Source organism: Semicossyphus pulcher, unplaced genomic scaffold (assembly GCF_022749685.1).
Source record: "Semicossyphus pulcher isolate SPU_LCO1_2020_fin unplaced genomic scaffold, fSemPul1.0.p SCAF_14, whole genome shotgun sequence".
Classification (NCBI taxonomy): Eukaryota; Metazoa; Chordata; class Actinopteri; order Labriformes; family Labridae; genus Semicossyphus; species Semicossyphus pulcher.
The window spans coordinates 83,174-108,799 of record NW_027211648.1 but is presented as its reverse complement, the minus strand read 5'-3'; the positions used below and the strand labels follow the sequence as shown (position 1 = coordinate 108,799).

The window sequence follows — 25,626 nt, the reverse complement described above, 5'->3', positions numbered from 1 at the left end:
ATTATAATTCATATCCGTCTGTGATTCTAGTTGCTTTTTCGTGTCTCTGAGGTCACTGTCCACTACATGCAGAAAATGGAGGACAACTAACTATTATAGTGATGTCATGATGGCCTCATATGATCAGACAGGAAGTGAATCAGTTCTTACTTTGAGTCCATCATGATGCTAGACAGACTGTGATCTGCATTCAAGTGAATGACCTCATCCTTCGTCTCCACGGCGACACTGTGGACATCATCGGCCACCTGAAACAAATTATTATGATAAAGATAAAAATAGATTTAATCATATCAAAGTAAGATTAAAATTCACAACATAGAAATTAGTTTAGTCTGAATTGTTAAGTTTAATTTTGTATTTCATAAAAAATTGTGATTATTTATCATTTGGTTATTATTGACCATGTTTGAAAACAAGTTTCTTACGTTAGTGGCAGCCATCATGTCGGTCGTCTTGGCAACCACTCTCTCCTCGTCAGATGAATTGTCCGTCATGTCTGACAGAAGCCCCACCTCATTCCCACGTGTGAGTTCACTTCCTGTCAGATGTCAGATTCAGAGGTCAGATTCAGAGGACAGAGGTCAAAGGTCATAGCTTGGGGTGGGAGGACAGACCTGCAATGGTGTTGAGGTAGTTGTCCCTCCTCTTCGTCAACCTCTTCTTCATCTTCTTCAGATGTGTGTCTGTCGTCCTCAGTGCCTGGATCACCTGCACCGCCTGCAGCAACGACACAAATAAACTAATTAACCTACATACTAACCTACAAATGAACCAACAAACTAACCTACATACTAACCTACGAACTAACCTACAAATGAACCAACAAACTAACCTACATACTAACCTACAAATGAACCAACAAACTAACCTACAAAGTAACCTACAAATGAACCAACAAACTAACCTACAAAGTAACCTACAAAGTAACCTACAAATGAACCAACAAACTAACCTACAAAGTAACCTACAAATTAACCAACAAATTAACCTACATACTAACCTACAAATGAACCAACAAACTAACCTACAAATGAACCAACAAACTAACCTACATACTAACCTACAAATGAACCAACAAACTAACCTACAAATGAACCAACAAACTAACCTACACACTAACCTACAAATGAACCAACAAACTAACCTACAAATGAACCAACAAACTAACCAACAAACTAACCTACAAATGAACCAACAAACTAACCTACATACTAACCTACAAATAAAACCAACAAACTAACCTACAAACTAACCAACAAACTAACCTACAAATGAACCAACAAACTAACCTACATACTAACCTACAAACTAACCAACCATAGTCTATGTAATGTATGAAGGACCTTTTTGAGGTCTAACCCTACAAATAAAACCAACAAACTAACCTACAAACTAACCAACAAACTAACCTACAAACTAACCAACAAACTAACCTACATACTAACCTACAAATAAAACCAACAAACTAACCTACAAACTAACCAACAAACTAACCTACAAACTAACCAACAAAGTAACCTACAAATGAACCAACAAACTAACCTACAAAGTAACCTACAAATGAACCAACAAATTAACCTACATACTAACCTACAAATGAACCAACAAACTAACCTACAAACTAACCTACAAATGAACCAACAAACTAACCTACATACTAACCTACAAATGAACCAACAAACTAACCTACACACTAACCTACAAATGAACCAACAAACTAACCAACAAACTAACCTACAAATGAACCAACAAACTAACCTACAAACTAACCAACAAACTAACCTACAAATGAACCAACAAACTAACCTACATACTAACCTACAAATAAAACCAACAAACTAACCTACAAACTAACCAACAAACTAACCTACAAATGAACCAACAAACTAACCTACATACTAACCTACAAACTAACCAACCATAGTCTATGTAATGTATGAAGGACCTTTTTGAGGGTGCAGATCTTTGAAGTCTCCTCTTTCTGTCCCACTTCTCTCCTTAGATCTACTAACAGCTGCTTCAGCTTCCCCCGACGCTGCTTCTCTAACATGTTGTGAATGTGACGCTGCAGAAACAAAGTTAAATAATCACATCATCAACATAATGTTACACCACAGGACAAGAGTCATTGACGTTTATCAGCCTGTTTATAAACCAACAAGAATTGAAAAATCAGGATAATTATGTTCTATTGAGAGCATTTAATGGCTCTAAATGGTCAGGCACCGTCATATCTTAAAGAGCTCATAGTGCCATATTACCCCTCTAGAACATTGTGCTCATCAGGGCTTGACGGTATGTTTTTCCCCCCCGGGCCAGTAGATTAACATTTAACTGGCCCGGTGTGCCAGTAGGATCCACAAGCCCACAATGCACACAATATAGTAGCCCTCCCGAGATTCACAGCCCCGATGGACGGGAGAATCCCGTGGTAATCTCCATCTGAAGTCGGTATCAATGCAGGCACTTTGGCTGCTGCTGTCAACAACACGTTACACGCTACTCACTGCACTCGCGACAGAGCAGCTATCATTCTAGAACACGCTAATTGACGTTAGCAAGCTACCGCGGAATAGTATAAATACACACGTTTTAGTTTTCATACACAGGTGAGGGGATTTACTTCCCCCAACGCTGATGAGCCACTTAACACCGATAGCAGTGTTTCCCACACATAGAACAGGAAAAGTCCGTCTGACATTACATAGTGCACCTTTTAATGATAGCATAGACTGACCGCTGTGTGCATGCAGAGTCTGTGTGTCACCTGCCTGTTAACTGTAAACATGCACACGACGCTCCTGACATCATGCGCCTGCAGGATGATCTTGGCAGACGGCAGTTATGTGAGGCGGCAAGTAAGTGTGAGTATTCCCGTTACCAGCGGCACCTCGTCCCGTTGCACGTTAGCGCTGTGGCTACATAAACGGACCGTCATGGAACGGACGTGCCGCGGACTAGCGGCTACAGGAAGTAGAAGACGGTAAGACTTTGTATCAAAAAGTTACTCTCACAGGCTGATCACGCTGATTAAACATACATTTGAACAGAACCAATAGTAGGTACAACGCAGCTGCAACAATTACTACTTAGTCATGCAGGTGTCAGAGTTGCTTACACAAGAGTGGTAAAAGAAGCCTCTTTATACACACATGATTATTTGGCCTATTTTTATAAGTTTATCAGAGTTCCACGATTGAACACATATTCAGTAATAAGAACATAAGGAGAAACAAAATTTGACTTTAAAATAATACAGAAATAACAAATTATTTCAGGGCCAGTGGTTTTAATGACAATGTTTAAAGTGACTAGCCCGGAGTGCTCATTGTCAGCCCCTGGTTACGGACTCTTCAGATGTGTGTTCACTGAGTCTGGTTCTGCTCGAGGTTTCTGCCTGTTACAGGAATAATTCTGTCTCATGGTGGACTCATGTTGATCTCTGTAGATAACACAGAGGATGCTCTACACCTGCTCTACACCTGCTCTACACCTGCTCTGTCTGAATAGAGTGCTCAGTGATTTATAGACGTATGAATAAAACCTGATTGATTGATTTGAACTATAATCTGGATTATTTGGTTCCATGAGAACATTTTAAAACTGATATAAAAAATGTTGTTCTTTAAAAACCTGTAATCTGGATTATTGTGTTGTGCTCTTTAATTTCTGGTTTTACCTGAGTGATCGACTCTTTCTCTCCGTCTGTGTCCTCCTCTAAGTCTGACGAGTTCTCTGTCTCGCTGCTCACCGCCCCCTCCGGCTCCTCTGTGTCCGATGGCTGCTTGGTCCCGCCCATTGTCTCCGTGGCAACAAGCGTGGTCTTGTCGTCCACACAGACAATGTCCAGGTCCATCTGTTCCCTGGTTGGCTCCGGTATGATCCTGTCAACAGGGGGGTCAGGTGGGGATGCAGGTGTGACCTGTGACCCTTGTGTAAATGGAGGGGGGGACAAGGTTCCGCTGGGGGTCTGGATGATGTTTTGAGGTTTCTGATGGACTAACACCCCACCAGGAGCCACAGTCACCGATCTGACCCCAAGCTCGGGCCCCCTGCCTGTGGACGGTTTAAGGGAGAGGAGGTTCATGGGGGCTGCGGGAGGGGGAGGCTGGAGGAGGGTGAAGGAGGCAGGTCCTGTCACCACCTTGGTCGGAGGAGGGGGCGGGACTTTAACACAGGTAACAACCATTGATTCCTTTGAGGAGTCGGACTGAAAGATTTTAAAGCTGCACGTCGACCTCTGAGCCATGACAGCAGGGGGGGGGGCGAGCGGGCTGGGGACGGGGAGCAGGGAGCGGGGGGGCAGTGGCGCAGGGAGGGGGGGAAGAGAGGAAGAGCAGGAGGGGGGGGCTGAGATTTGTGCACCAACAGAGAGGACAGGGGTCTGAGGGAGGAGGACTGAGGGGGAGGACAAAATTGGGGGGGGGGGGGGGATGGGGTGTTGTTTAGTCACATGATGATCAAACCTTCAGGTCAGAACCACCATCACAAACACTTCAGAACAAGTTCTACGTTTAGGTTCTACTTGAATTAAAGAACCAACGAGTTCTTTCAGCAACATAAACTCACCTCTCTGCACGGACCGGGTCTGGGTCGGGTTCACTGATCTCAGCTGGCTGATTGGGACCAGTCGGACCAGTTTTCCGTCTGGTCTGCGGTAGTACTGGACCCCAGATGTGGTTTGGACCGGCTTCAGAATCATCCTCTGACCCGGGGAGGTTGGGGTCGAGGGGGTCAGACGTGGTACAATAACTTTCCCAGGAAGACCCGGGGCTGGAACCATCACCAGCTGAGAGACCTTCAGAGATGGGTTTGGACCCAGAGACCTGCTCATCTGAGAGTCTAAAACACACCAGAGACCAGCAGGGACAGGGTCTTAATATAGACCAGAGACCAGCAGGGACAGGGTCTTAATATAGACATCACATGTCGCTCTTTAACAACGTTTATGTTCTTAATAGTAAACTATCTAAAGTAACGAACCGATCTGAATCAATCAAGTTTAAAACGGGAAACAGAGACTGATTCATAAGTGTTTCTTTGTTTTAATTAAACTGCTCTATCATTTTACCTGTTGGAGTGGCGGAGCCACCAGAAGCTGCAGGTACCACTCTGACCTGATTGGAGTCTCCTGTCCGACCCGGGAACAGTCTCACCGTGACAAGCCGAGGCCCCGCCCCTTCTGGTACCGGCTGGGGAGACGAGGCAGCAGATTGGTGGACGCCGACTGACGTCTGAAACTCTGTGAAAGATGTCCCTTTGAGATGTTAAAGCAGCGACAGATTCGCCTCAATGCTATGTTTCTGTACAGCTGTGTAACGCTAGCTCACTGATGCTAACAAACCAACAGGAAACTCCTTCTTGAGCTTCAGTTCACTGACTGGGTGACCTGATCGTTAGCATGCTAACAGACATTTAAAGATTTAACAACTGTAATGGTCCAGTTTGAACACAGGTCTTTGTGTTGCTCTCACTGAAACAAACATCTGTTACCATGCCAGCTAACATTTACACAAGTTGATATTATTAATGTCTTTACAGCCCAGTAACCAGGTTTGGTAAATTATTGGGTCACACATCACTACGATGCTAACCGGCTAGCCACTACACAGGCTAACGTAATCCTCTCATGTTTCCAAGCATTTTTTAAGATTCTATGTCAGTCTTAATGAAATATGATCGTTTAAAGTTATATTCTGTCATCAATAGATGTGATTAGTATATTGATAAGTAGATGAACAGGTGAGGATGAAAACACTGAAACTTTAACGTGTATCTTTGTACATTTACAGGTTTAAATAAGCAGGTAATGATCACCTGTGGGCGGGGCTTGGAGCCTGAGCACTGGGACTGACGGCTGAGGTTTGGGTGGGGGCACAAACATCAAAGGGGACGACAAGGAGGCAGTCTGGAGGGTCCGTCCTGGACTCTGGTTCTGAGCAGGTTTAGAGGAAGACAAAGAGGAGCTCTGCTGCTTCCTGTTGGACCCGACCCGGCCCGTCAGATACGCTGCCAGGCGGTTCGCAGGATGGAGCGCCCCCATCTGTCCCAACTGGATCTTAGCCAGAGGATAAAGCTTCCCATTCACCTGAAGGCACAAAAAGGAAGGTAAACAGGAAGCACACACACTTATCATTACACCTGAGAGTCAAACACATCACTCTGTTCGACAACATTTGTTTACAGGAAGCAAACACAAAACGGGAAGCAATCAAATAAACCCACAAAACCAACACCTGTTCTCACCTGGACCAGGTGATCGGTTCCTCCCGGCTGTTTCCTGTTGGTTGACAGGAAGCCGGCGGGTGAGACTCCGGTGAGGAAAGGCAAACCCAAACTGACCCTCTTCTTCTTCTCTGATCTCACATTTAGGTACTCTCTGCTGCTCCCATCATGTACCTGATGACCTGTTGACCCCACCTCCTCTTCACTGTCACCTTCCTCCACCTCTCGCTGCCAGTCTTCAATGGGCTCTGCCTCTTCCTCCTCCATCTCCTGTTTCCAATCTTCTGGAGGCTCCTCCTCTTTCTCCACCTGCTGCAAATGATCAAGAGACTCCACCTCTTCCTCTTCCAACTCTCTCTGCCAATCTTCAGGTGGCTCAGCCTCCCTGAATACCTGTTTCAGGTGATCCTGCTGAGAGACGCAGGTGCATAAAGAAACACTATGTCACACTGATAAACATAAATGAAGATTAAGTTAACAGAAGTCAAATAACTCTAAATACATAATCAGTTCAGTTACCTCATCAATCAAACTAAGGCCACTGCACATGCTCAGAAGGATCATGGACAGGGCTGTCACAGTACTGAATTTTCCTAAGAGTGGTGAAACACTAACGACCCCTTGTGGTTCGGCGGTCAGCCGCCACGCCAGCCCGCTGCTGGAGCGTGTTTTGTTGATTTAACTACAGCGCATCCCCTAGACAGTAAATCATCATCGACATGAGTGTACACAGCATGAGTGGTGGAAGCGCACGTTTATTAACCACTGGGAAGTTCGTTTCCCTATTTGCTGAAAGTGAATCCGTGGTGTCGGGCTAGTTGTTGTTGTAGTGGCTAAACAAGCACGTTGCGAGACTGCACACGGGCTTGTCTGCGGCGATTACAAATGCAGAGGGTTGAAACAGCGGTGCTCTGACAGGTTTCTTTTGCGGATTGTGATTCTCAGAAGTACCTTGTTCATAATGTATCGTTCTGTACGGGAAGATGAGGTGCTTCTCTGGGACGCATGGACAGTGAGTTTACTGCGTCCCTTCAGATTTTAATGCGTCACAGACACAAGATGTGTACCCAACGACATCACTGGATCTACCATATAAAAAAAACAGCACTGACGAAGGTCACTGGGTCCGCCCGTGGTTGGCACATAATCGTGGTACTGCGGCCATGCAGTTACTGTGCCAGTGCTTATCATGAACCAGGCGTGTTTACCTGCCCAGGTGTGTGCTGTGTGAGGTAAACTCTAGGTTTACATTAATTATTACCTGTTGTGGGTGTGCTGTGGTTTCTTGCTGTGGTCGCTTCTCTGCATCTGCTGCTGTTACTAGCTGCTCTGGTTCTGGTCTGGAGATGTGGACTCTGTACTGGTGGCAGCGGTCTGGTCCACTCCCCTCTGCTGTCTGGCTGATAGGAATGATGCGGTACCCTGAAACCCAGAACGGTTCATCCAGCTGGTCCCGAGCCATCCGCTCACACAGCTGCTGCAAAACCTGGCTCCTGTCCGCGGCGCTCCCCCACTTACTCTCCGTCAAGATGATCAGACGCTTCGATGGCTTCGGGTTTGGCTCGGCTGCAGGACTCAAAGGCCGAGCTGAGGACACCGGCTGATCCGGTTTTGCTGCTGACGAAAAAGACAAAGAAACACAAACAGCAAAACAACATTTAAAATTGAGCTCAGAAGAGTTTCACAAAGTCAAACAGAAGTTCTGTTTCATGTAGTTCAAAAGAAGGTTCCATCCATCCATTTTCTTCCTCTTATCCGGGGCCGGGTCGCGGTGGCAGCAGGCTCAGCAAGGTGACCCAGGCGTCCCTGCTTATCATTGAAATATGTGAACTACACAGCATGTGAACATATGACACCATGTCGAGAGTTCATACTTGACAGTAGCCTACATGTGCACAGAAATACGGACAGATCGAGATGTTTTTGAGCCAGGTACAGAGCACCGAAAACACACACAGACCTGTGTCGTATCTGCTCCTCTCCGCGCGATATGATAACTCTGTTAAACTGCGCGTGGATCACCTCCAGCTCATCTCATCCGCAGTGTGTATCCATTATTTTATATTGTTATACCTTCTTGCCATAATACGAGGTAGGACGTATATGAAGGTATAAAAATAGTGTGGGAAAACTGCGAGGAGGCTGGTTGGAGGGGGGAGTTGCTGTCACATGTATGACATGGTGAAGCAATTACTTTTCAAGCTTCACTTTGTAACTTGGATTTTAAAAAGCACTCTATAAATAAAGGTTATTATCATTATTATTACTATTACTAACCCTAACCCAAGACTGTTGGTGTGAAGAGGTGTGAAGGAAGGCATCTATGTTAACAGAGGTGGTGGCCTAAGACACCACCTATCACCCACTGACAACGCAGTGTTGAACTCTCTGCCCAAACAGCTGAGATCACACTCAGGACCATGTGAGCATAACGACCCATCAACACCAGAGGGTACTAACGACTCCCTGTGATACTGGGTTCACAGGTCAGGCTAACGACTCACCCTGATAACACATCTATTAGCAAACTAATGACCTACAGAGTCTTATGTTTCTAGCTAATAATGCTAACATCTATTAGCATACTAATGACCTACAGAGTCTTATGTTTCTAGCTAATAATGCTAACATCTATTAGCATACTAATGACCTACAGAGTCTCAAAGTGTCAGAATGCTTTAAGTCCTGGTGTTCACATTTCAGTCTGTCTGTTGTTTGCGTCCCATCACCCAGAGCAGTTGTACAGTCTTATGGCCAGGGTGACAAAAGCGTGGTCTGTTGGCAGGACTGGGTCAGCAACGATCACCAGGGATTGAAGCTCTGTGCCCACTACAGAGCCAGCCCTCCTCACCAGTCTGTCCAGCCGTGCAGCGTCCCTCTTCTTGCTGCTTCCTCCCCAACACACCTCAGCATAGAAGAGAACACTGGCCACCACAGACAGGTAAAACATCAGCAGCAGTTTCTTACAGATGTTGAAGAACCTTCTCAGAAAGTACAGACGGCTCTGCCCTTTCTTTTAAGGAGTGTCCATGTTAGCTGTTAGCTTTAAGTTTCTTGTGGCCTCGATTGCTCGGCCATGTCGATTTGCCCAGTAAAACATCAGGAAGATCAGACCCTACCTGTCAGAGCATGCAACACACCTGCTGGTACTGGCTCTCCTGATATCACACATTGATTACTGCAGCTCCCTCCTGGCAGGCCTTCCTGCACGCACATTCAAACCTCTGCAGAGGATCCAGAACGCAGCAGCAGGACTGGTCTACAGTCAACCCAAAGCTGCACCCTCCACTGCTCGTATCACTCCACTGCCCGTATCCCTCCACTGTTCGTATCCCTCCACTGCTCGTATCACTCCACTGCCCGTATCCCTCCACTGTTCGTATCCCTCCACTGCTCGTATCCCTCCACTGCTCGTATCCCTCCAATGTTCGTATCCCTCCACTGCCCGTATCCCTCCACTGTTTGTGGGTTAGGGTTAGGGTTAACCCTAACCCTAACCCTTGAAGGTGCTGACCCTCATCCCAACTGCCTTACACTCGGCTGCAAACTGCCCCGTGTCTGCTGGAGGTCCCAGCTAGATGAAGCCAACAAAACCACATCACCTGCAAAAGAGAGGAAATTCTGATGTCCCCAAACTGGAAACCCTCCTCCCCCGGCTGCGCCTTGAGATCCCGTTCTTGAAAATCACCAACAAAATTGGTGACAAGGGACAACCCTGGCAGGGGCCAACACACCAGAGACGTGTCTGACTTTGTGCTGAGGATGAGCTTCCTCTTTGGTTATATAGAGACCGGATGGTTTAAAGCAAAGTCCCTGGTACCCTATATTCCCACAGTGCCTCCTACAGTGCCCCCCACAGAGAGTTGGCCCCTGTCTCTTGGATTGTCTCTTCTACAAACCGCTGACACAAACAGCTGGCAGGCATGGTAACATGTATGTGTTGCGGTCCACACAAAGTAGTGCCAAATAAAAAGGCGTTCTTACTGAAAAATGAAACACAGTGAATTATACAAATACAGCGTACAATCGATACCACTATTGATTTTTAGATGAGACGTCCTTTTAAGTGGATACATTACATGTGAGATTGACCCTATCTGAAGCGGCATGTAGCCGAGCATCCGTGCTGACCGTCATCCACTGTCTGTAGTACACCACACTATTGATGAGTATCTCATAAAACCCCACTTCAAACAAACCCAACTATCCCTTTAAAGCTGATCCCAGGTGTGTCAGACTTTCACAATAAGAGCTCAAGCTGATCCCAGGTGTGTCAGACTTTCACAATAAGAGCTCAAGCTGATCCCAGGTGAGTGGGACAGACTATAATAAGGCTTTATGAAACAGTCCTGTGCTCACCTGATGGAGGGCCAGAGGTCTGAGGTTCCTTCAGTTTCACACGTTTCAGACGAGCGTCCTTAGTCTTTTGCTCTTCAGGTGTCTCCTGGGGTGAAGAACAACTTCCTGTCAGTAAAGTCGCTAAATAAAAATGTGCTCTGCAATTCAGAACTTTGTGACGCTGTGTTTTGATTGATCAGGGCTGTGTGAGGAATGTTTTTCCTCTCTGGATCTCAATGAAGACTTGAACACAACTGCTGAGACACCTGGATTCACCTGGACCTGCTGCTCAGGTGTAAGAGTCGGTTTGTGTCATACCAGCTGATCTGACATCAGTTTACAGATGTTTATGATACATGAGAATGTAAAACACAGATTTCGTGATGTCACACTCTTTTGACCAATCAGGGGCTTCACCTGTCTTTGACTCTTTCTCTTCAGTCTGTAACCTCTGACCCGGGCACAGCTGCTGTCCTCCCTGCTCTCCTGCAGACAGACAAACATATCAGAGACAATCCAACAGGAACAGGAAGTCAAACTTTATTCAGAAACTTTCAGATCTGAAGGCGGGCCTTACGAGGGGGCGGGAGAGAGACGCTGGTTCAGGGGCGTGGATTGGTTCTGGATCTGAATCTCTGCTGTCCCTCTTCCAAAGAGTCTGGACCCGCTGAGCAGGCTGGGAAACGCTGTCCGCCTCCTTCAGAACTAGAGGAGCAGGTGTGATGATGACAACATGTCTTTTCAAGGTGCCAACATTCATACCTAGATGGTGAACCTACCATAGGCCATCTTCATCCTTCTCTTCCTCCTCCTCTTCTTTTCTCCCTGGTGGGAGGGGCAGCAGTCCGTGTCCAGGTTCTTGAGGAGGACCACCTTCTGTTTGAGGCAGCTGCAGCCCAGCATGCAGGCAGGCCGGCCGCAGTGGCTGATCCTGCAGCAGTGAGACAGGCTGCAGCACACACACCCAAGCCGGCAGAACTCGTTCAGGCAAGGAGGGGCCCGCCTGCGGACCACCTGGACCGGTGAGGTTGGGTTATCCATTACAAAACCCTGAGGGGGAACCACAGGAAGAAGATTTACTTCAGGAACCAGCAGAGGAACCACATGTAATGTTCCAGTATCTAGGAGTAGTAGTGAAGTACAGGACGTAGTAGTCGTACTAAATGATACTGCAGCGGGGATGGGTATTGTTATGATTTTATCGCTAACATTACTGCTTATCGATACTGATACTTATTGATAGAGCCCGACCGATATTGGATTTTTGGGGCCGATGCCGATTCTGATATTGGGGAGTAAATAAGTTCCGATATCGATATATCGGCCGATATAATCAAAAATGTTCAAAATGTATCTGAAATTAAAATATTAAAATTCCAAATCTGAAAAGTTATTGTCACATTTGCATGACATAGTCAGTAAACACAGACCAGCTCATCTGACAGACTGATGCTGTTAATGATAGTAATAAAGGCTTCATGATTTTCCATATTAAATATTCCCTGTTAATCAACATCATGATCCAGGAGAAGTGTGAGCTGGTGTCTGTGTCTGCAGAGGATCTGCCCTCCGTCTGTGTTTCTATTCTTATTATTCTGCTCTGTTTGGGGCATTTGGGACGATCTATGGACTGTGTATCGCGGGGCAGAGGTCTGGAGCTCAGCCAACAGTCCGCAGGTCGGGACTCAATCAACACGTAGCATCACGGTGACATGGCTGTCTCTGTGCTCTGCTCTCTGTCTGTCTGTAGCACCGTAACATCGTAACTTTAACATCTTTATGAGACGTGAAAGGGACTTCACATAACGTCTTCATTTTCCGTTCTGTGAATGAGAACAGTCCGCGCGCGTGTCTCACTGCTGTAAGGAGCTGCAGGTGTGCTGAGGGCGGAGTAGACAGACGCACACACCTGGCAGCAGCGCGACGATGGCTTATTAAAACAAAACCCTGTATCTTCCTGCGGGGTTGTACGGAGGTGTAGACGTGTAAGCTTGTTGTTTAGAGCGTAACCGCTGTGAAACTAGCAGACAATAAAGCTTAAAGCTCCTGTACCTTCGTTATTATCGAACTTCAAACTAACTGAGAGCCCGACTGTACACACGGGATCTCGTCTGCACAGTTTAGATGCGCAGAGGGTAGAAACAGCGGTGCTCTGAAAGCAAGCTTTGGCTGATTACTGTGATTTCAACACGAGTTTGTTGCTCACAATGTTTCGCTCTGTATGGGAAAGATGATGCTTCCTGATGCTTCCCTTCGCTGTGTGTGCTGCTCTGCTCAGCTGTGACGTGCACTCTGGCAGCGACAGGAACGTCCTCATTTCCCATCATGCCTGCCGCCTTGTGCTGGCTGAGTCGTTTAAGTTGTTAAGTTTGTTATTTATGTTGCAAAAAAATATTTTGTTAGTGTTTTTAATGTGTCTGTTTACAACATATGTTCTGCATATGTTGGTAATCATCATTTTGGTGCAGGTTTGTAGTTTAACCACGAGTGAGGAGGCCGTTTCATTTCTTGACTTCAGCCGTATTTTATTAAAAAGACTGAGAGACTAGCTGTCATTAATTTATATCGGAGGAATTATACGCCGATATCGATATATCTGCGAAGTGCGAATATTGGCTGATAAAATCGGTTGACTGATAAATTGGTCGGGCTCTAATTATCGATAGTCTTATCAATGTTACTCTCCATTATTTGGTGCAAAACAAAGGGTTGAAAAATACGATAATGACTGAAGTCTACCGTTAATGTTTCCCGCTTTGTATGCAAATAAACACAGAGCCCAATCTTCATTCACCTCAAGACTTAAAAAAACCCACCGATGCACAGAGAGGAGAGCTGCCAGCAAACTTACAGGTAGTGTGATCATGAGCCTGATGCATCAGACACGTACAGTACAGGTAGAGAGAAACAGAAGGCGGGGCGGGATCGAGCCGCTGAGTGCAGTTAGAGCAGGTGACTGAAGAGAAGCCAGGTGAGCAGATTAAAGTAGTAGTGTGAACAAACACTAACATATGGTGGAGAAAAAGGAAGCCCAGTTATGATGGTATTACGATGTACTTTCTTTAAATAGGGTGACATATTGTTCGCTGCAATTGTTTTATTGTCCTTGTGTTTAAGAGAATCGTTTATTGATCCCCAGAGGAGAAGTTCGGGAGGTTGTGAAAATGTGAAAATCAAGATTTCATTAAGAAAAAGCTTTTGTGCCCGTTGAACCCGACACAAAAAACTCGTTCTCGTTCTGGAAGCACACGCAGAGGGTTAAATGCTCCAACTGTAAAACAGAGCGTCTCTGTGCTCCGGTGCCGTTTGAGCGTATTTAAATGAGTCATTATTCAGAGATTCTGGGCAAATTTACTGACGATAATTTAACCTTTTCTGTGATAAAGAAATGTATTTGTCTGTATATACAGTCTGTTAATAATATATTGTCTTTATTATTATAATCGTAAGACCAGTCAGTCCGGGGCTGATTGTTAACGTTATCGATGGTCAAGTCAGTTCTAAAAACGCCGTCCCTACTGTCAGCTGTCACTTTTTCTCTCACAGCAGCTCCCCGTCTTAGGATGCATCAAGAGAAACGGAGAGATACAGACAGAGGTTTACAGTGAGAGCAAGGCACCTGAAGAGTAATTCATAGAAAAGTTTAATTTGATCACGTCACGTTTAACACAAAGCCAGTTTAACAGCACAGGTCTCTGCTTAAATGGCAGCCAGCTGTTTGGGCTGAAACAACCAACGTGTCGTCATGACGTTGGCAAAGACATCAGCACCTGGCGATCGCTCTGAACATCATCGATGGCCGACGTCATCATCCATCGGCACAACCCAACTGTCTATGGATTAAATGGGAACGTAACCCAGAAGTGCTAATAACCGAAGCTAGCTAACAACAGTGACTGAATAACTACACACTTATTTATTAGAACCGTGTGTTTTAACTGCATGTTAGTTTGGCGAATCCCATCTGCAGCATCGCCATCAGAGCCACCAGGACTCAGAGGATGCACTAAGGACGAGCTAGCAGTAATGCTAGCAACGGCTTTAGCATTAGCCGCTTTGCAAAAGCAGTCAAACACGCGGCACTGCTTCACATTTACAGACTGTTGCACCTGTATGTCCCCTTTGGATGCAAATACCTTTGTACCTAAAGTGCATGAAGATGCAGCAGAGGTAAATTTGGCAAATTGAGCCCAAACTCCAAACTACTGACCGCTTTGCTCTGTCCGCTGTATAGACATACTAGACTTTCTGACAATGCAACGTCACTGCCTGACGGTGGCAGCTTCGTCATCACGAGGAGACGGATGCCAGCTAGTGTAGAAGGAAACAACTGAATGAAAATTAAATAAGACGGTAAATGTTAATGTTAAATACCGATAGAAGCACCGCCCCTAACCTGCACTACATGTTTGTGATTAATCAATCTAAAGAAATACATTTAAAAACAATTATTCAACATATAAATATTATGTTCTAACATTTCAGGGAGTAAATCTGTTTGATCAATACTCCCACACAGTGATGGGGGTCTGTAGCGCCCCCCGGTGGCTTCATCTGATCCTGAGTTTAATCAGATTCAGGCTGAAATGCGTTGAGATTCTTCTTCTATTCTTTTGTACCCTCATGAACCGATAAGATGTTGAGGCTCTGCAGTCAGACTCGATCTCTTACCTTCAGGGTGAACAGTGATGTCAGAGCGATGGCGGCCCGCTCCTCTGTGATTCTGGTTCTGGGTTGTCCCTCCCAAACCCCCCCGTCCTCCAGGTCCTTCTGCCTCAGCAGAGCCCGGGTCATCACAGGAACGCAGTGGTTCTGATCCCCCAGCTCAGAGTCAGACTCCAGCGGGGCCAGGTCCTCTGAGACGGTTAGGGGGAGGTCCGTGGAGCCGGGGGGGGCGAGGGTCTGGGACATGGTTCTGGGTTTGAGCTTCCTCCTCTTCTTTACTGCAGGGGGCTGAGGTGGCTCCGGCCAGACCTTCAGGTGCTGTTTCTGTAGTCTACTGGATTTGGTGACGAGGGAAGAGAGTTCTGATGAAGGGGGAGCCGCTGGGGTCTGAACTGCAGGCTGCTTGGGACCCGGTTGTGACTCGGCTAGACTGGATTCATGCATTAAAGCTGAAGCAGCTTCTGGTCTTTGTTTGTGAGGTTTTGATATTCTATGCTTGGCAGAGTCTCTGCGGGAGGTTCTGGACTCCTTCAGGGTGGGTTTGGGTCTCTTGGAGGGGGGGATGAACCCTGATATGAGGTCTGAGGTGGGGGACCCGGCACTCTGCTTTTTCAGGACGCTGTCCAAGGTCCGGACATAGCTGGTGCTGCTTCTGGGCAGCTGGTAGACGGGTGGGTCAAGCTGCGGCTGGGAGAAGCTGTCGGCTCGCTGATCTATCAGCTTCCCCTCGTTCTCTAGATATTCATCCAACATGTCGCTGCAGAATGCCGACAGGTTCTTCTTCTGTGGGTCAGAACCGGGACCAGCTGCCGGACAGAAACATAAGAGTTCACACAAGAGTTCTGGTTCTGAATCCAGACATTTAGGGATGTGGAATTCACACTTTCATGTGAGGTGAGGTGGTTACACACACACACACACACACACACACACACGCGTGCGCGCACACACGCACACACACACGCGTGCGCGCACACACGCACACACACACGCACGCACGCACGCACACACACGCACACGCACACACTTTCTGATGGGTTGATTCGATGACTGTATATAAAGATGGACGACGTGTCTCCATCTTCTCTCATTGCACAAAATTGAAGCCAAACAGCCCTGTGATAGGCGCTGTTATCTTGTGATGATCAATCAATCAATCAAATTGTATTTGTATAGCGCCAAATGGTGACGTCATTTGGAGCCAGAGCTGCTCAGCAGAGATCAACAGGTGGAGCCACCGTAGCCACTTCTGCTTACCAAAACACACGCGTAACTTACCGAAAACACAGCGAGGACGCGGCACGCCGGCGTGTTTAACAGCAGAACAGCTTCTTATTCACGCTGATGGAAAGTTCAATGACTGTAGTGTTAGTGTTAGTGACGTCTCCTCTCGCCGTTCCTCCTCTACTCTGCTACTCGGGAACAGAACGCTGCAGGAGCCCCATTTGTCCACAGAGCCGTCAATCATGAGGCCACACCTCCTTTTTATAGCATCAAATAACTAATTAAAATTAAACTTGTGAGAAAAATGAACACTTGGACATAAATCAACAGGATAAGAACTAACTATAATGACCGAAACCATGTTGGAGAAAAATGTATTTGACATGTATTTTGATTTTATAGTTTGACTCATGTCCCATCTGTTAACATGGAGGAGGCGGGCTTTACGAGCTACACTGCAGCCAGGCAGCAGGGGGCGATAGAGAGGTGTCTGAGTCATGTTGTCCATCTTTTCATACAGTCTGTGGGTCGATTCATTAAATACATTTAACGTCTGAATTTGATCACCTTCAGCAGCAGGAGGGGGCGGAGCCTCTAACGGACTGAACTTCTCTCTCCAGCCTTTAATCTGAGTCACATCTGTTGTTTTACCTGTTCGGGACACGAACACACCACACACACCTGCAGAGATAAACATACAGGTACACTGACCTCAGATCAGTTTACTAATAAACCATACAGAACAGACAGGGTCAGACCAAGTGTCATGGTGGTCTGGGTTTGGACCAGGACCAGGACCAGGTTGTGATGGGGGACAAACCTTGAGATGGGGGTCGCTCGGGGCTCAGCGGCTCAACAGGGAGTCCAGGAGGAGGCAGGTGGACTCCCAGGTACTGCAGGTCTATGGGCTGAGCCGGATCCAGCAGGTTCATCTTCAGACCCACTGAAGAGGAACAGAGTACATCATACTACACCACATTATATTAAGTAACACTAAACACCAAAATAGAAAAACACTGTACAGAATAATCTAACTGTCAATCTTGTATATTCAGTCTTTACTGCAATAAATGTACTAACACACAGTAAAAATACATTGGTGGATAGCAGATCTGCAGATAGCTGCTCACATAGCAACTGTTAGCCTTGTTCCAAGTCCAAGCTAAATTATTCACTTCTTCTTCTTTGGTGCTATTCTGTACTGTAACACTTTTTTGGATGAACCAGCTTCTTCATAATTGAGTTGGTTTGTCTCCTCATCTGGGACAGATTAAAGAAAGTAGAAAAGCAGCTAATATGCTAACAGAAAATTTGCCTTGCTCTGTTCAGTAGCCTTTCAGCAACGTACCTGCCTGCAGCACAGGATGGATCACCTGTCTGTGTCTCATCAGCTTCAGGTCTCTCACAAGAATCTTCTGGAAGGCAGCAATATTTTCCTCCAAACCATCCGCTGTCTCTACTGAACGTACAGTCAAACTAATGTTAGCACAGTTTTCCTGTAAAGGATATGAATGTGAGCTAAATCTGATAGCTTACTGGTGAAATACAATGACATCAGCCTTTAGCTGTTAGCTTCAAGGGCCATTTAGCTAACAGTTTGTTTATCCAGGAAGCTTCAAGTTAGTTTAGCCCCTTAGGAGAGAGCTTTGAGGTCCTGTTAGCTACTACTTCCTGTTAGCTTCAAGTTAGTTTACTGCCAATCTATAAAGGCATCATGTATCGTCTGACAATACAGCCTCTGGGGACAACGGTGAATATGTCAAGCATGTCCGGTTTAGCCAGTAATTAGTTATAAACGACTTCCAGCCAAGACACTGCATTGTTTACAGTCCAGTCAGCAGCTCGAGAAGCGACCGCGTATTCAGATCAAAGGTAAATTCTCCCTCCAGATGTGTCTGCTAAATAAACGCTGTCATCTCTCGGTTCGTCCCATCCCCCGGAGGAGCGCCCGTTCATCTGTCTGTGCTGAGTCTCAGTCTCACTGTAAACAGGAAGTTACACAGAGGCTGCACTCTGGCTTACTGCAGCGGGATGAAGCCCAAACAGAAACAGATTTTCTTGTGATCGACTTTAATTAACGGCTCTTCAGTTTGCTGAAAGAACAACATCATGATGCAGATTAGGAACAAATCAACATGAAGATTGGACTGTTTTTCCCGCATACGCCGCAGCCTGCTGAATACTCGGGCTACAAGCGTACCACAAACGGAAACCAGAACACTTGCTGTCCCGGAAATCCACGTCGCTGCCTATAGAGATTAGCTTATTGCTTCTAGCTGTTAATTTAGAGTTGAGTCTTTGTCCTGTAGATAAAAGAAGATTCTAGTTCCTGATAGTGTTAGCTTCGAGCTATCATTATCATTGTATAATTGCCAGCTGACTGCATGAGAGATTGGTGACTAGCTTGTTAGCGAACAAATACGTCACATAAATCAGACAGATCGGGAGTTGTCGAGTGGATATTTTCTCTGTTAATAGAGCTAGGCTAACAGTCTCCCCCTGCTTCCAGTATATATGCTAAGCTAGGCTAACAGTTTCCCTATCCTTCCAGTCTATATGCTAAGCTAGGCAAAACATGTAGTGGAGACTTAACTGATATGCCTCTTCTTAATCCAACATAAACATGTATAATTAAAACATATAATTGTTGAAGTGGGGTTTTATGAGGTCCTGCTCAACAGTAAGTGTCCTACACATGTTCATGTTAGGAGGTGCCGGCCAGAGCTCCTCCACACAGCTAGCTGTCTCAGGATAACAACGTACTTTAGCCACTTAAAGAGTCCTACATATAAACAAACATGTCAGTTTAAGTGTACGCTGTGTTTCAGCTTCACACCGACGTCAGAGAGACCTCTCCCTGACAAGTATGTGAACAATTACGTTCATTTATTGATTGTGTACGCGAACGCAAGGCCAAGCAGCAAGTATATCTCCGGCTCACTGTTATCTACTGCACGCAGTACACTTACTATAGATAAGGACATCATACCACCCCACTTCAAACAAACCCAACTATCCCTTTAAACAGTTAGACTGTAATAAGACAATAATCTGTGAGCTGTTACCATCCTCAGGTGAGTCTGCAGGTGGCTGCAGGTGACCTTCAGGTATCTTCTGAGAGACCGATCCTTCAGAGTCCACAACGTGAAGTTTGAGGGCCTCCTGAAATACGAGTGTTTGTTTTTAATTTTCTGCATGTTTATTAAGTTGGACAATAAATGAACAGGACCATCAGTGCCACCTAGAGGCTCCACGGTTCATTCATTCATAATGAAGCCTGTTTAAACATTTTTCATCTCATTCTTTCATAACAATCTCATTTCCTTTTAAATCTCAAAATAATCTGACTCACAGAAAATCCCAAAACCCTAATTGAGGCTTTAGTATCGTTACAAATAATCTTATAAATGTAACAGAATGAGACACCTATGTTTGACCATTTAAAACCCCCCCTGTGAAGTCCCTCCACATGTTGGCCATGTGGTCCCTCACAGGGCTCCGCCCCCCAGTTTGGGAAACCAGTGACTAAAAAAAAGGTTTATTTTAAGGATTTCCTGAGTGGTGCTACACCTGCCTTTAATCTCTTCTGTTACACCTGGAGCACTTTGAAAGTTGCTCCAGGTGCTCGCACATCAAATGACGACACAATACTGAGATTTGGAGCCAATTCAACTGCTAGCTAAACATTAGCACTTAGCATGGAGAAGCTAACAGGTTGAGGAAGTGCTGTTTTTTACTGCTTTAACTCACACTGTTATTACCTTAATCTGTCAGACAGTTAACGTACCACATTGTGTTTATATGTCAGGGGGTACTTCAGGGGCAAATGTCCGGTGGTAAATCTGAGACTTTCACAGGATTGTGTCTTTATTGTTTAACTGAACCAGCTCTGCACGGCGAGAGTGATGGTCTCTATCAGCTAACTGATGAATGGAATATTTGCCCGTCTCTATCCTGCATCTCCTTCTATCCCATGTTCGGCCCATCCAGTCTCTTCAGATGTCTGTTCAACATGAGTCTGGTTCTGCTCGAGGTTTCTGCCTGTTAAAGGAAGTTTTTCTGCCAATGTGCCGAATGTTGCTAAGTGCTACTCATGGTGATTCATGTTGGGCCTCTCTTTAAGTAACAGAACAAAGAGTCGGTCTAGACCTGCTCTGTCTGTAAAGTGTCTTGAGATAACTCTGGTTATGATTTGGCGCTATACAAATAAAATTTGATTGATTGATTAAATTTGAATAGTTTATATTGTGAAATAATGATCTGATTTTCGTACCGCACATCTATCATTCATTGCTGTCACAACATGGTTCACTGACAGATAAAAACAGAACGTACCATGTGAATGTGACACAGAGGCTGCTTCCCAAGTCTCTGATTTGATAGCTCCTCGCTCCTCGCTCCTCGCCCGAACCGGAAGTTTTTCCGGGGCCGCCATATTGAGGACCGTCTCAAAGCTCTTATCGCTGCTCGGAGGAGCGAGGAGAGAGGAGGGAGTTCCGAGGAGAGATAAGCGAGGATACACGAGAGCAGCCTCCACGGAAGTCTTTTACTGGCCGACACGCCCCCTTATTACAGATCAGTTAGTGATTGGACGCTGCAGCAGATCGGACTGATGTGAAACTTCACAACATCACCGGAGTTTCATATCGCAGAGGAAGAAGCGGACCTTAAAACAGACTTTACAGGGCGCCTTGAAACAGACTATAAACAACGTCGGTATAATGAGTTGGTATCTGACAAGCTGAGATCGTTTAGAACGAAATATTGATCATATCTTGTCGTAAAATATATAAAATGCAGATTAATTAATACAGATTCAGTTCTATTAAATGTAATCTAAAGAAATACCTCTCGTCATGATCAGTTATTCCCTGCTAACTTTTATTACAGATGAATGAATGAATTCAGAGGGAGCAGGAGAGTCTCTCTGTCAGCAGGTAACACTACGTGTGAGAGTGATCATCAGTGAGGTCGGGTTCGATCAGCGTGACGTGATTTCTATTTATCCTGAAACTTTGAGCCTAATCAATAATGTTCATAGTTCATGAACAGACAGTATTTGGGCTGATTAAATAATTAACTCAGATCAGATGATCAGTGATCACAAATGTAAATAATGAACAAATAATATAAAGACACAGTGCTGTAAGAAATGTCCGTCTGGCTCTGCAGCAGGAACACAGACTGCAGCCTGTTCTTCATGTGCAGGTGTTTGTTACACAGGTAACAGGATACAGAGAGGAAACACTGTTACTGTGTGTTTCATTAGAATTAATACAGAGCACATGTGTGCAGACACAAACAGCTGTTAAAGCAGACTGACAGCTGATCCAGCGGTGATCAGATGACACGATCATCACAATCGGACGTCGCAGCACGTGACGCTTCATCGGAAAGGACGTCTCATGTCTCTTAAAAAACATTCCCTCGTTTCCTCTCTCCTCTCTTGGTTTCCTCGCGTCTCTCCATGCATCTCTGGTGGGAGGGACTAAGACGCAATTGAACGACGCAAGTGAAGGAAACATGGGTGCAATTTAAGAGACTTGGGAAGCAGCCAGGGTCAGAGCTCAGGTGTAAGACCTGTACATGTCTCTGTGTGATGACATCATGAAGTCCTAAAAACACCGAATCATCTGATGTCATTTATTGGACGGTCAAACACACTGAGGCTTCCAACAGCCGCCATGTTTAGACAGAAACGAGCTGTTTAATGCTGAACACTGAATGTTAAACTTTATATTAGCTTCATTTAAAAACAGAGTTATAATTATTACATAATTCTGACAGGTTTTACCTTGGATGTGAAGGAGATAAACAGCTGCTCCTCCACCTCCTCCAGGCTTGGCTGCATGCTGGTGTAGATCGAGTCGACATTCATCAGTTCCGAATCTTCTGTCTTAGCAAGCTTTCGCCGACAAGACTTCTTCCTGCACTTACGAGGTTTGTTGGCTTTGACCGTCTGCACCGGCTGAGAGGCCTCCTGTGCGTTTGCTTCGCCTGTACTTGGAGGTGGGCAGGTAGCAGCCACTGCCTCCGAGTTTGAAAACTCCACCCCGATCCCCAGGTCGTCATCGATGGAGAAAAGGTGCACAAGGTCAGCGAGGGAAGGCGTGGGTGACAAACCGTCTCCATCTAATGAGGAGAAAGTTGGAGACAGCGGCAGTTGGAGTGCGAGGGGGGACAGCTCTGTAGGGAAGGGCAGCGACTGTTCATTCTCCTGAAAAGATGCAGCAGTACCAGGAGGGGGTACAGACAGGACCAGAGTCTGTGGGACAGGGAGGGAGGGGGTCTCTGACAGCACAGGTGACCTAACAGAGGCTAAAGGAAGAGTCTGGGGTGTGGACTGAAATGTTGTGAATGAAGAGTCGATGTACGGCTCGGATGGAGGTAATACGGTGTGCCATTTAAACACAGAAGCAGCAGAGTCGTCTTGGTGCAGAAACTCTTCAGGATGAACAGACTTTGGTTCAGAGGTTGTGGTTTCGAGTTCTAAAGTTAATGAGACGGGCAGTGAAGGCAGCGGTTCAGGAGAACTTGCAGGAGACAAAGGCTCAAAGCAAAAAGAGGAACACTCAGGATCAGGGAGCAGACACTCATGCTTCGTGGGCGGGGGGTCTGAAGGTAAAGCAGCAGGTGGTGAATTCTGAACAGGTAACATGTTGTCACATGATGTGGACAAACTGGGAGAAGAGGTAGTAAGAGTTGAGGACAAAGATGACCCGAGGGTACACAGCGGCTGATCTGAGCCGGGAAGCACAGATGAACTTTCTGGTACTGCCGGCTCTGGGCCCGTGCGTTCTGCAGATGAGAAATCTTCAGTTCTTGATCTGTTGGGATCTGAAGCAACTGAAGCATCTGGACATGAAGGACTGGAAGGCTGAAAGCTGGTTTTAACTGCTTGTCCAGCAACATTACACACTGTTTCATCAACAGGAAGATGTGCACTAGTCCATGAGGAGGATCCTTTGTTGATTCGTGTTATATTATCAGTGAGATCAACTGAAGGACCAGTTTCATTACCAGCACGAGCAGAAAACAAACTTGAAGCAGCTGCTGCAGAACTCTGTGGTGAACTCTCAGATGGGAGTGCTTGGGGAGGAGAGTCCAGCTTACTCTTGGCCTTTTTAGATTTCGAGGAGTGCTGCTTTAAAAACAGAGCTAGCGCTGGCAGAGGCAGTGGCGCCGGACGTTTGTGCTGTTTTACCTTCTCTTCTGACAGAGCTTCATGCTTTTGATGGTGGTCTGAGTCCACTGACAAGTTCTGGGAGACTGATGGAGCAGAACTATCAGTGCTGACGTCATCCCTGCAGTTCAATGGTTTCAGAGAGTCCTGCCTTCCTTTCCTCTTTGTTAGAGCAGCTCCACCTTTCTTTGCAGGTGATGTTTCACTTTGTGTTTTGACAGATTCACTGTCATTTTGTACGTTGTGTTTCAAACCACTGTTCTTAGTGTTGGTCCGCTCAGTTCTGTGACAGATGCTATTGTTGATGCTCAGCTGCTCCAGGTTGCATCTTTGAAGTGAAACGTGAGCCTCTCGGATCAGTTCAGAAAACAACTTCTGAGCTGGAGGAGAACTGAAGGAAATCAAACCATAAAATCATCAGAACTGTCAGTTGAGTGTCATTTATGTCATGATATACTGAGCAAGGTCCTTTTGATAACTCAGCACATACATTTCAACACACTTTATACCTGCCCACACTGCCAATCACAGACAGATCTATATCTGTTCAACTCATTTCACACACTTTGATTCACTCTCTCTCTCTCATTCTCTTTAAACCTGCATACAACAACTGACAACCCTGTGGACTTGCTTCATTCTGTGGTAGTGAAGCAGCTACAGGTTAAAGACTATCCAATCGGAGCCGAGTAGAAGTCGTTGCTCATCACTACGTTCAACTGAAAACTGCATGCTGTATGCATAGACAAGTGAGCAGTGAAGGCAAACACAGATGCCCATTATGGTGCACAGTTGTAACTTCTGTATTGAGGACACTATTCCAAACACATTTTAAACACACAGGCTTAGATGGGTGAAAGGCCTAACAAAGCCCCAACAAATGTAGAGAAAGAAAGCACGAGAGATGCAAACTAAATATCATCACTTTATACATTTCATATAAAACAGTTTGTTCTGAAATATGTGGTTGGGCGTTTAGGAATTGGTCTTCATTCTTGTTTTCTCTTGACATTAAATAAATAGAAGAACATGCCATCTTACCGCGAACATTCCCCAGCGATCTTTTCAGACGACTGAACTCTGTTTGTGGTCAAGTGTTTCTGCAGGTCACATGACACCAAAGGCTTTGAGTCTACTGCTTTTGAGCTTCTAGGTTTGTGGTTTGCAAGCAAAGACTTCAAGCTCTTCTTCACAGGATGGTGCTCGATGCTTGTCGTGCCTCCATCTTTGTGCAAGTCTTTTCTAGAGTTCAGTTTCAGCTTTAATCCTTTTGGACTTGAGCCGTCCTCCTTCAGTCCTTTAGCAAACGGGTTGTAGTCGACTTTCAGCTGAGCGAAGCGCGAGTTCTGGTACGCAGTGACAGCCATGAACTCAGTCTGAGGGAAAGAGAATGTGAAGACAGAGGGACCGTTTAGCTTTATGTCTTTAGCAGCCTTGTCTGTTTGGACCAGGTGCAGGCGGGGCAGGTAGCGGTGCATGGGATGCAGGATAGTGTTGCCCTCCTGGTCAGTAATGTTATTTGTGAGCTTCAGTTTGTAAAAGGACACTGGGTTCTGCATCCAGAGTTGACCCGTCAACGGGGACTCCGGATGAGCAAACGGAAGACTCTTCACATTAGACTCTGCCTTCCCAGCAACATGCCAGCTGTTGCTGATCCACTCGTATCGACTTTTGTCTAGAGGCTGAATGTCCATGATCAAGGAATACTTCCTGGACGGCTGCAGGCCGGAGATACGGAATCGACAGTAGGGGAACATCCTGCTGCCTTGTTTAGTAAGAATCATCTCTGTTCTGCATCTGAAAAATTCATTCCACATGCTGTTGTTGTCCAGCGTCACTCTGATGCCTCTGCAGACACTGTCAGGTGACATGCTGTCAGGTGACATGCTGTCAGGTGACACGCTGTCTGAACTGGCTGGGTGCTTCACAGAAGGAAGTCCAACAGAACTGACAGCTTCGTCTGATGGGTTCATGTTGAGTTTACCCAT

At 45.8% G+C, this 25,626-nt stretch overlaps 2 protein-coding genes across 4 annotated transcripts in view; both read right to left on the bottom strand.

Annotated features, from left to right (window-relative positions):
- Window positions 1–23,389, bottom strand: part of mgaa (MAX dimerization protein MGA a) — a 27,412-nt gene extending 4,023 nt beyond the window's left edge. For 2 of the 3 annotated variants that reach the window (XM_069661843.1, XM_069661846.1), the window contains exons 1-20: window positions 22,250–23,389; window positions 19,521–19,617; window positions 17,804–17,914; window positions 17,276–17,398; window positions 17,023–17,136; window positions 15,238–16,037; window positions 11,346–11,616; window positions 11,144–11,271; window positions 10,984–11,052; window positions 10,588–10,672; window positions 7,490–7,845; window positions 6,250–6,639; window positions 5,821–6,091; window positions 5,075–5,245; window positions 4,573–4,845; window positions 3,683–4,401; window positions 1,949–2,068; window positions 618–720; window positions 429–541; window positions 151–248 (exon numbers count right to left, since the gene is read on the bottom strand). In XM_069661843.1, coding sequence (XP_069517944.1) covers window positions 151–248; window positions 429–541; window positions 618–720; window positions 1,949–2,068; window positions 3,683–4,401; window positions 4,573–4,845; window positions 5,075–5,245; window positions 5,821–6,091; window positions 6,250–6,639; window positions 7,490–7,845; window positions 10,588–10,672; window positions 10,984–11,052; window positions 11,144–11,271; window positions 11,346–11,616; window positions 15,238–16,037; window positions 17,023–17,136; window positions 17,276–17,398; window positions 17,804–17,914; window positions 19,521–19,617; window positions 22,250–23,113 — 5,276 coding nt within the window. In that variant the 5' untranslated portion in view covers window positions 23,114–23,389. The remainder of the gene's footprint in view (window positions 1–150; window positions 249–428; window positions 542–617; window positions 721–1,948; window positions 2,069–3,682; window positions 4,402–4,572; window positions 4,846–5,074; window positions 5,246–5,820; window positions 6,092–6,249; window positions 6,640–7,489; window positions 7,846–10,587; window positions 10,673–10,983; window positions 11,053–11,143; window positions 11,272–11,345; window positions 11,617–15,237; window positions 16,038–17,022; window positions 17,137–17,275; window positions 17,399–17,803; window positions 17,915–19,520; window positions 19,618–22,249) is intronic. The other variant, XM_069661845.1, reaches the window with a different exon arrangement.
- Window positions 23,118–25,626, bottom strand: LOC138591120 (T-box transcription factor TBX2-B-like). The gene is made up of 3 exons (XM_069661638.1): window positions 24,680–25,626; window positions 23,569–24,029; window positions 23,118–23,191 (listed from the first exon to the last, which is right to left on the bottom strand). The coding sequence occupies exons 1-3, from the start codon at window positions 25,624–25,626 to the stop codon at window positions 23,118–23,120; spliced, it is 1,482 nt and encodes a 493-aa protein (XP_069517739.1).